Below are 10854 nucleotides of genomic sequence, written 5' to 3'. Positions count from 1 at the left end.
AACCGGAACTGCTCGACCGGAAGTTGGGGTGGCGCTGCTGGGACTGCGTGCTGCGGAGGGGCGTAAAGTAACGCACAGACACCAAACGCGGACATTTCATCTTTTAATTGTGGTTTCAGTAACATTCCATTTGAGGATACATACACACCAGACAGGAACAAAACAGGTGAAGTAGAATAGCACCAGATGTCCGTAACAAGAACGTGACAGTGGAGCTGTTTGGCCCCCAACAAAATATTATTTTCATGCTGTACCATTTAGTACTTCAAGCTTAGGGGAATGGCAGCTGAAAAACTGCTTAAAGGCTGGTCCAATGCAGAAACACTTGCTTTTGGAAAACCTCTACGTACCCACACTTAAACTCCTGAAGAAAACACTCCCATCTCTCCCCCTTACATACTGTTACTCAGCCCTGCTCCTCCCTCACATCAGTGCTCCCCCTGAGCAGCCCTCCATCTCTTCCTGGGCCACTGCTGGGTTGCCCAGAATTCATATCCACACACATGAAGCCTGCAAACATCACACGCCTGCTGCAAACACACAGCAACCTGACCTCTAAAGACAGAGCTGCTTCCTTCCACTGAAAAGGAAAAAAAACAAACACAACCAAGACATGGTACTAAAACAGCAAAATTGGTAGTTAATCTCAACAGGTACTACTTTTCCTGAAGTATTCACACACTGATACACTGTCTTGATTACATTTACACAGAACCTTTGTTGAAGGAAGCATTTACAACACTTATCACTCAATACAGATGTGATCCAGTCCACTTTCAACCCATTATTTGAGACCTATTTGCACAGCCCCTGGATACTGCTGCTTCCACCAAGTCTTACAGATTTGCTTTGTCCAACAATTGTTCCTGGAAAGCTCTCCTGGGGCTGTCAGGCCTTCCGGAGCCAGAAAGGACCCTTTTTTCCTCCCCCCAACTTGCCTGCAGCAAGAGGAAAGTGAAGGAAGAGCAGAAAAACGTCCTGAGCTAGAAGTGAAATAAATGGATCAAGAATGATTGTGCAGCAATTAGAGAGAAGACCAAAACATTAGCCACCACTCAATATACCGAGGTACGTTAACATCTGCCATAAAGTTTAACACCTGAAATTACTAATCACAGCCACTATTTTACCTGCCTTTCAATACTTAGTCAAGTATTAAGCTCCTACTGAGTACACAGAAGTCCTATGAAGTCACTGAAACTACCTGATCGCATCTCAGGTGAAAGCATCCCAGTTCTCATGACTTTTTCCACTGAAGTATTTAAGAAGGGAAAGAGCCACAGAGGAACCTGAGCATTCATTACCAGCTGTGCAATATGGACAATAACCTAAACTAACACTGTTCCTACATTATCTCATGCAGACAACTATTCCGTAAATAGAACAGTATGTTTAACATAAGGCATACAGACATAGGAGGCCACTAAAAAGCACAAATGTGTATTTCCCTTTATGAAGTACAAATCCAACTTCATTAAGTGCTATAAAAGTGATCCTGAAACGTGTTATTGGGAATTATGTTTTTAAAAAGCTTTTGTTATCAATGCTTCTTTACCAAGATGTTTGCAGAATTTACATTTTTTGTCCTGAAAGTAGATTTAAAAAACAAAAATCTCATTTCCAGAGAGACATTGTTTACTACAAACCTTACTATAGTTTACTGAGCTGGTGCTTTGACAGACACATAGTCCGTCTCTCCACAAAGGAGCCACTGTTTTAATGATCCATAAAACAGCAGAATTCCAAAGGCAGATTTCTCAGGAAGCTGTAAACATTTTTCCAAGACTTATTGGCAATAAACAAAGTGAACTTTAGTCCTTCAGGATTTAAATTTTTCTGCCAAATTGGAATTTTGGAAGCTGTGGAATCTATTTCCAAATTAATATTCTGGAGCAGTTTGGAAACTTGTCTCTGAAGAGGAGTCAAAATCTATTTCCAAACCAGATTCATCAGAATTTGGAAGAAAATTAGGATAGGAGTTTAAGTCTGACTGCTCCTTTGTCTTAGGAGAAGCACGTTTCATGACTGAGTCCATGTAGCATGAAGATTCCCAGAGCCAGGTTTCAATATCCGCAGAAGAATGAGGCATTTTAAGATGACAGTATGAAGAATGAAATTCCACAGTAGATGGGGCAGTCTGACATTTTCTTAGTGGTGTGTAATTGTCTTTCCTGTTTAAGAAAGAATAATAATAATAAAAAAGAAATATCAGTAGCATTTCAATGATGTCTCTATTACTACTCAGATTTCTTACAGGAAATCTTCATATCTTCATGACAACACTATAGGAAAAAGGTTAATTCTAAATGTATTTAATGAGTTAGGACACAACAACAGGAAAAAGATCTTAGAACAACCTTATCTAGAAGAAAAGCATCCTACCATTATGCGATGTCCTGAGAAGTATATATAAAATTGTTAAGTTACAAGTCACCACACTGTTCTAATATGTTTAGAAGGGGAGACCCAATTGGTGCTTTACCACTTGAATAGTTCTGATCTCCCCTAGCTACCCACTCATGAATCATAGCAATTACTGGACATTAACAAGCATGGTCTCAACATTCACCAGGAAAGATAGTTTTTTTTTTCCTTAAAAGTTCTTTCTCATCCCTTGCAGTGCCTTTAGGGAAACAAAAGGAAAAAAAAAAAAAAAACAACACACAGAATACCATCCCTCCATACTCCCATCTAAACCATACTCCCCTCTAAACAAACTCCTGATGTACATGCTTCAACATCAGTTTTATACTTGAATTTCAGATGCACTAGAAGATACCATCCCAGCTGGTGAAGCTCCCAGAAGAATGCCTAAACAGCTCAAGTTTTCATGAAATTTAAGTCTGACTGCAAAAGAGAAGCTAGATCTGAAGACATAGGAGGAAGAAGGGAAAAAACAGAGGGATTGTTTCTTTTCAGAAAATCAGCAGTAAGTTCTTGATGGATAATGAAACACAGTACAATCCCACAAAGAATCACCTATAGAATATAGTGCAGGTTTCTACATACACAGCCTTGGGACCTAGCCATCTGAAGGGGAAATCCATTTAAAGAAAGGCTTCAGAAAACTTCAAAGTTTAACAGTGTAAACAATTCTGTGGGTAGGGATCATTGCTGTGCTTTAACCCCAGTAGGCAGACAAGTACTACACAGTCACTAGCTGTGGGTGGTTGAAAGAAAATGAAGAGATAAATGCATGAGAGTTTATGTATTGAGATAAACACAGTTTACCAGGTCAAGCAAAAGCTACAAGCCAACCAAAACAAAGGATTCATTCACTACTTTCCATCAGCAGGCAGATGTTCAGCTATTTGTAGCACATCACACATCCTGATCTGTTAAGTCTGGATTTCTGCCTTCTCAAACCAAATCTTAGGAGAGTTCATTTTTATAGCCACTTGCACTTCAGAGACAGCCTGCAAACACCAGCTCTGGTGCACAACTCACTATTACAGCAACAAGTCTATTTTAAATGGAAAATGTGGGCTGTCATTATTTTATAGAAGTAGTTCAAGATCCCTGGGCAAACACTAAGCTCCTTAGCAAAAGGTGAAACAAATGGCAGTCTTAGATTCATACCAGGGCAAGTTGTCACTGATTCCTGCATATACACAGCACTGAGAAGAGTAAGATAAGCATTAAGTCTGGAAGGTTAAATCCCATACCAGTTTGGTAGGAGAAGCATAATGAGTCTAGTTACAACTGGGTTACAGAAGAGCTCTCTTCCATGGAAACAGAGGGTTTTTATTTCTCTATATGGAAATAGAGAATTAATACAACTACCAATAGGTAACACCCCTTCATCTGCAATACACAGCAGTCACTGATGAACTACAAAGAACTGCATACAGTATACTTAACAAATAAGAGTCAGAAGCAATAAGAACCATTTAGTGCTACTCTTGAGAAAATTATCAAATCCTTTTAAGAGGGAAACTTATTACTACTTGAAGCTCTGTTAAGAAAGACCTTCTAAAAATACATAATTAGCATGCAGCAGCACACCAGTTTACCTGGATGTACAGAACAGCCTCTTTTTTGCCTGGGAATAAACTGTACCAGCAATCTGAAGAAGTTGCTCTTGCATCCATCGAACATCAGCAGGCATGTCAGGAAACCAGTTTACTAACCTACAATCAAAATACACAAGTTAGTTTGTAAACAGAGCTCATGTTATATTCCTACATAATGCATCCAACAGAGCAGCTTGGGGAGAACAACAGCTGTGTTAATTCCCTCACCAATATCTCCAGATCTTCTCAACCTCTCTAGATTTCCATCTAATTCACTCATTTCTTCTCTACAGTCTAAAGAAAAGAGCAGCACATATCACAACATCTCTGATCTATGCTGAGCATCTGACCAGTATGCGCATTCTACCAAATTCTAGGTAGACTACAAGAAATTCCTGTCTTTGAGTCCACTGTGTAGTAGGAACTTCCTGGTGAGTTTAAATGTTACCTGGGAAACAAGAACAAAAGAAAAGCACAATGGAAGTACAGTGAAGGCAGACAAAGAATAATGTTACAAATGGGGAAAAATCCACATAATTCTGTTGATTGCCTCTCATTTGAGGAACATGGCACTTCTGCATCATTTTAAGTGGCGCAGGGAAATATTTTACTGGAGTTCTACCTGAATCTACTTACAGAACATTTGATTTCTTCTAGTATTTTCTAAATAAAGTAAAAGCATGTGCAGTGCACATACTAGAATTCAGAACTCAACAGTTTAGGGTTCACAGCGTATAGTTCCTCCTTTGCAAGAGTCAGAAAACCTTTAAAATCAGCACTGCTTCAAGAGAACAACCCTCAGTAAACCTAAGCAAACCCAATAAGAAAGTTTGTTTGGCAAATAAGCTCTTAGATTTCATTCCTGACTTCAGGAAGAAGCAAAAGCACAGAACTACAGATGGAGTTAAAATACCACTGCAGAATACAGAAATAGCAGTGAATAATCTGCACAATCACAGGATTAAGGGTGCTTCTTTTGAGGAATTAAAAAGCAGCTTTTAGCAGTAAATTTATTATTTATAACGTTTTCTTAGTAGGATTATTTATATAGATTGTAGAGGCTTTAGGAGGATGCACCTTATGTAGGTAGAAATAACTCTCTTTGGACAGTTAATATTCAAATTATAGAGTATCAGAGCACCTATATATCTGAATGAGCATTCAGTTATACTCAAGTGCAATTACAAAGTGGTTCACGAGAACTTTCTTACCGTAAAGCAGCAGAATAAGCAGACTCCACAGGTAATGTATACGGTAGCATCAGATAGGATATCACCCGCATAGGGAAGAGTTTAGAGAACTGAGCATAGAATCCATTTGGTTCTTTACAAGCTTCCTGAAGCGCTTAAGAGTAATTGTGTTTGAGAAAGATGTTAGACCATTTGTCCACTCAAGTTTTGGTAATCTTCAGTCAGTACGATCAAGTGTTACTGAATAAGGCTCAGACAGAAACTGGATATAAGGCAATCTCAAGGCACTTATTGTGAGTACTCTCAATGCTATTTCAAAATATGGGAAGCACTGGCTAATAACGCAGAAATAAAAAGACATTACTCGGAACTGTTAAACAGTAAATTTAAATATTAACTTCTGATGAGATGCAAGTATTTTTGGAGATGTGAACCTTATGTATTTCAGACAGCATCCTTGCCTTGTCTGAAACTGTGGAACTTTAAGAAGTTTAAATTCTAGAGTTCCACATATTCCAGTTTTCATATACAGCTTTCAGAAGTTTCACACTTCATATTTTATTCTCCTGGGTCACTAGGACTACAAATTTCAGATCTTGAAAACACTGATCAGCATCAACAAGAAAATTTTGGTAAGAATTATAGACTAAGAAATATGAGAAGTGCTCCTGGTCTATTAACACCTTGTTAAGACAACAGGAAAACCAGGCAATTAGAAATCTACTGAAGTATGATATAAAAATAAGACAGGGGTAACCAGTGTTTGAATTTGAAGTTCAACTTTATTGTCAAATATACATTTACAAAGATACTGCAGACTTACAAACTAAATTCAAAACTACTTGAGAATTTAATTCATGTCTCCACAAAGTGACTCCTTTGCCCTGTGTCAGTCTTATTCTTGCAGCTAAATCAAGATACACGTTTCCATTTTCTACGTACTTTGAGAACATTTCTGATTTCAGCTCATCTTTTATGTCATAGGGAGTAATACAATTAAATAAAATAGCTTTTGCAAGTTATAAGATTAGAGTAAGGTGGGGGGGTAAGATGGGAAATCACTATTTGCCATTTAAAGTTACAGAACACAGTCTGAAGAATGTACCTTTACGAAGCCTAGGAGGTAAACTCTCAAATATGCTCTTCTCCAGAGGCCACGGATTTTGCTTCAACTGGTCACCAAGTACTTCCACTTGAGAAGTTTCTATTCTATTGTTTTCAGACTTATTTTTCTTCATATAGTCAATGTGTTGTGCAGCTTCATGAGGATTTGTTTTTGTGAAGGACAAGCTGACATAAATTGAGTCATTCAGAATACCTGGAAGAGTCAAGAGCTTCCACTTAGGCTCAATCCACAGGTCTTCAGAGTATCTGTACTTTGTTTATCATTACAGGAGGTCTTACCCTGAAGGAACATTATCTACTTAATGTCAAATACACTTGTTCTTGTTCACTTGTTCAAATACACAAGCAGACAAATATTTATTCATCATTACGACTACTCTTGTACAAATTTAGATCTTTCTTTAAAACAAATTCTAAAGCAAATGAAAAAAGTGAACAATTAATTGAAACTGAATCTGAAACACAGTCATTTGCCAAAGTAGTTTTCCAGCAGCAAAGCAAATAGCTTAAAGGAGATGAGGAAAACTGACATTTTCATTTGAAAGAAAACATCTGCAATGCATCAGACTAGAATGGGAAATCTGACACAGAAGGTATCATAAGAATACTTCGAGGTGCTGTCACAAGGTGCAGAAGGAAAGAGGTAAATATTAAGATACATTCAAAGTATGAAACTAAATTAGCATTTGTTGCTGATAACTGTCAAAAGTATATACAAAAGACTTTTGCAGAGAAGTTATCTATAGCTAAGTATTCTGGATGGGGAAAAAAAAGTAGGAGCTCCTGTAGTTGAAACAGCTTAACAAGAAAGTAGATGCATAACTAAAGAGTTCAGAAAGGCTACAGTAAGAAAAAAGTATCACATCAATAGTATGAAAATTAGGACAAATAGAGCAATGCATAGGGGATATGAGAGGAAGACTCCAAGAAAAACCTGCAAGCAATCCCAGATACAGCATCAGATGGAAGTGTGCACACAGGAAACTCATAGGCTGTGTTCATGTACTGCACCTATCTTAGCACAGCAGCCCCAAGCTATAGGCACGTTTGTGTCTGCAAAAAGTTGTGCTTTTAATTACCTTGCAAAGGATCTAAAGTGGGACTCTCTTAAAAATTATTTAACAATATTCCTAGAAATTAAGCTCTTAAGCAGAACTGGGATGTTCTTGAACATGAAGAAATTGTTTTAAGGAAGCAGGAATAACATGTGCTTAGAGTACAAGCACATCAAGCTACAACTACATTACAGCACATTAGCTGGCACTAACTCTAATAGTACAAACACCATGATTTCCATTCCTATAATCTGAGCCAGCACTATTTGCTTCTGCACCCGAAGAGTATGGGGATAGCATCTCATACATTCATACACACAGTTACCTACATGCTAAATAGTAAATGATTGCTTTTAACTTGTCTGTCTCAAAATTGAACAAGGAATTAGATTCATAAATATTTTACTGTAATTCAGGAGAAAGAGAAGATCTTTCAGTTATTCCTAAACTGATCTGGATCCCAGTAACTGCTACATTTTAAGACTACTTGTAAAGTCTTTCACGATATAGACAAAGGATTTATCCATTACTTAATACTATTGCTAGACAGTTCCCAGTTCTGGATTGTAATGTTCTTCCTACAAGTTTACTTGGACAGTACAAGAGAGGAAATAAGATTGCACAAGAGCATAGTCTACTCCTATCCTTTGGTATTAAGGCAAAAGAAACTGATATAATCTTTCTAGAATTATGAGTAGAATTCATTGGTAATTTCACTAAATGATACTAGTACTGACTTAACACAAGAATGTTGAAAACTCTGAAGTGCAGTTTTTTGTGTGACAACTACCTCATGCAAGTAGTTAAAACTATGATTTCTACCAGATGAAATTCAGAATGAGAATATAACTTACAAAACCCCCTGCTCCCCTCAACCCTTTATTAAAAAAAAAAAAAAGCACCAACAAAAAACACACAGGTTAACAACATATCACCAATAATCATCCACAAGAGTAACATACCATTCTCTTTCAAGAATTTAAAAGCATCTGAATACCCTTGCTCACAGATCTCTCCTAGTACCTGCAAGCAGAGGGTAAACAAGTCAGCAAATCAAAATTCAGATCAAGAGTTTATAAAATAAAAAGCCACTTACAACTATCTTTCATCCTTGTTAGTGTAAAGTTTTCTTACAGTTGCTATAATCCTATAGATTCAGGTTAATAAGCCTACTGTGTGACACATACAGTCACGCATACGACTGCTTTTCTGTCATCTCTCACAGATGCACTGAATCATTCAGTAAAAAGGACAGCATTCTAATGGCTTAGAAGAACTTCCTCTCTCATTTCATGTCTTCAGCATAATGTCAGAAGCAAGTAACAAAGCAACAGGGTGGCTTGATGGAATATGTCAATTCCCCTCTTCCCTCCCCCATGCTTCCCAATTCCCAAAACTACAAGAGGTCAGCTGTGAATTCTCATGTTCCAGCTCAAACTCAGCCTTCCACATTCAGCAGATGCAACACCAGCTCATCTACTAATGTGCACAGTAGTCCTGGACAAAAGAAAAAGATTAACATACACATAAATAGAATTTAATGTTTCTCTTTTGCAAAGCAGCTAAAAAAAAAAAAAAACAAACACGCATCTACAGCAATCAAAACATTACTTCTCTGTAATGTATCCCAGGTAAACTAGCAGACTGTTTTCTGGTTTGTTTGTTTGTTTTTCCAGTTTCAGCAACTGCAATTCTAGTTATTTCCCTCATCAAGTCTGCAATTAAATGCTTAGCAAGACTAATATCTGATGTAAATGGTTTAGAACTTTTGCAAAGTTCTGAAGAACCTGGTTAGGAGGTAAACATGAAGAGACTCTAACCTGACAGTTATTAATTTACCAGTGTGGATTTTATGATAGAATCCTGTGGTAATTCCTAAAGAAACAGAGCAAGACAATACCAATTTACGTCAGAGAAACTAAAAAACAAACAAACCACTAGCACAGACTATGAATAATGCAAATAAGAAGTGTCACAAGAAAACTTCATATGACCAGATAAAGTGCTGAGACTCCTGGAGCTTCGTGCAAAAGCAAAGCTTTTATACAGAAAAAAAGTTTCACTAAAAATACATGAAGGCAGTGAGTTACCTTAGGTTCTGGTGGAAAGAGTGCTTGTGTTAAACGATAAAGGTTCCCCAAACTGAGCTGAATGCTGGTGTTAGTCACATTCATTTCATGAAAGTTGGCAGAATTCCCCTTTGGACAGATATCACACTCCCCAGCAAAAGGTGAAACAGTGATGGTATTCTTAGATTCATACTGAGGCAAGTTGTCGCTGATTCCTCCATCCACATAGCGCTGCAAAGATTAAAAGTAAAAAGAACACTGACATTTTCTAGCTAGCAAATTTCCCACGTAGGAATTAAGCAGCATTTACAACTAACAGAATGGTCTCTGCTATGCTCCCAGACTAAGCATTTTGAATAGCATGCTTTGTCCTGTAGTTCCACAGAAAATCTAAGAGTGTTCTATTTGGGATTTCTTCCTGTGTTTAAGAAACAGCAAATCCATTTTAAGGATGATAATCCCACACAACGTGCCCTAAAATAATTGGCACAATTGTCTCCTCTTCCTCAAAGGACAGCACTAACCTAAGAGGTACTACGGTGCTTCTGTAGAAAGAAGAGAAGAGAATAGCTCTACATTTCCAAGTTTTAGGTTCCTCACTATTAAAACATTCTGTTTAAAAAGAGTTGCTTTTAAGTGCTCTTGCAATTAGAATTTGCAATCAAAGGATGATAAATATTCAGACATTAAGAAATTGCTAATAAAAGTGAAACAAAGCTTTGCACACAAGTTTAGAAGTTTCCCAAGTTGTATTTTTTTGTGCGTTTTCAGCTGCCCACGACCAGAGTTTTAATGCATCATCATCTCAAATGTTTTAGGATCCAAGAACTGAAAAGTGCTATATGAGGTAACAGATCTGTAATGCAGCAGCTATAAAACTTAACTAGTCACTCACAATAGCCTTCTCTCCAGTAAGGCCATTTTCTGGCAGATATTCTAACAGCATCAAAAGATCACCTCCTTACCAACTTTGCTGTTTCAGTGGCTCCATTTTCCTCCTTCCTAACCAGGCATCAGACAGAACCTGTGGATCCTTTCATAAAATGGAAAGGCAAGGCAGCTTTAAGCAGGAGCAATCTGCTCAAAGCAGTTTAATATGGATTCATACTTGCTCCCCAAGCACTGTGAGAAACAAACTAGGAATGAGGAAAAGGACAGCTCAAAGCAATTTATTGAACATAGTCTTCTAGAAAAGCCTGTTCCTACCTGTCAGCTTTCTTGGACACTCTTTATACCCAGCAGTAAGCAGCTGCTGACAAACTTCCTACAGGCATATAATGCCATCACCAAACGCTATGTGGAATCATCATAAGATGTCTGACCAAGAAGGAAATGCACAGCCACAGAATGCAATCTTCTCATTAAGTTATTCAGAAGTAGAAGCACATGTCTGAATTATGTT

General features: G+C 37.6%; 1 protein-coding gene across 1 annotated transcript in view; it reads right to left on the bottom strand.

Moving 5' to 3' along the window:
• Positions 1-90: 90 nt before the first annotated feature.
• Positions 91-10854, bottom strand: part of LOC122169119 (1-acylglycerol-3-phosphate O-acyltransferase Pnpla3-like) — a 17423-nt gene continuing 6659 nt past the window's right edge. Inside the window, exons 4-9 of the mRNA XM_042834966.1 lie at positions 9474-9683; positions 8346-8406; positions 6309-6521; positions 5225-5357; positions 4014-4130; positions 91-2171 (exon numbers count right to left, since the gene is read on the bottom strand). Of these exons, the coding sequence (XP_042690900.1) occupies positions 1880-2171; positions 4014-4130; positions 5225-5357; positions 6309-6521; positions 8346-8406; positions 9474-9683 (1026 nt within the window). The 3' untranslated portion in view covers positions 91-1879. The remainder of the gene's footprint in view (positions 2172-4013; positions 4131-5224; positions 5358-6308; positions 6522-8345; positions 8407-9473; positions 9684-10854) is intronic.

The sequence above is a fragment of the Centrocercus urophasianus genome, unplaced genomic scaffold (assembly GCF_019232065.1).
Source record: "Centrocercus urophasianus isolate 14NV4802_14NV808 unplaced genomic scaffold, USGS_Curo_1.0 seq_5, whole genome shotgun sequence".
NCBI lineage: Eukaryota > Metazoa > Chordata > Aves > Galliformes > Phasianidae > Centrocercus > Centrocercus urophasianus.
This window is presented reverse-complemented; position numbering and strand designations above follow the sequence as displayed.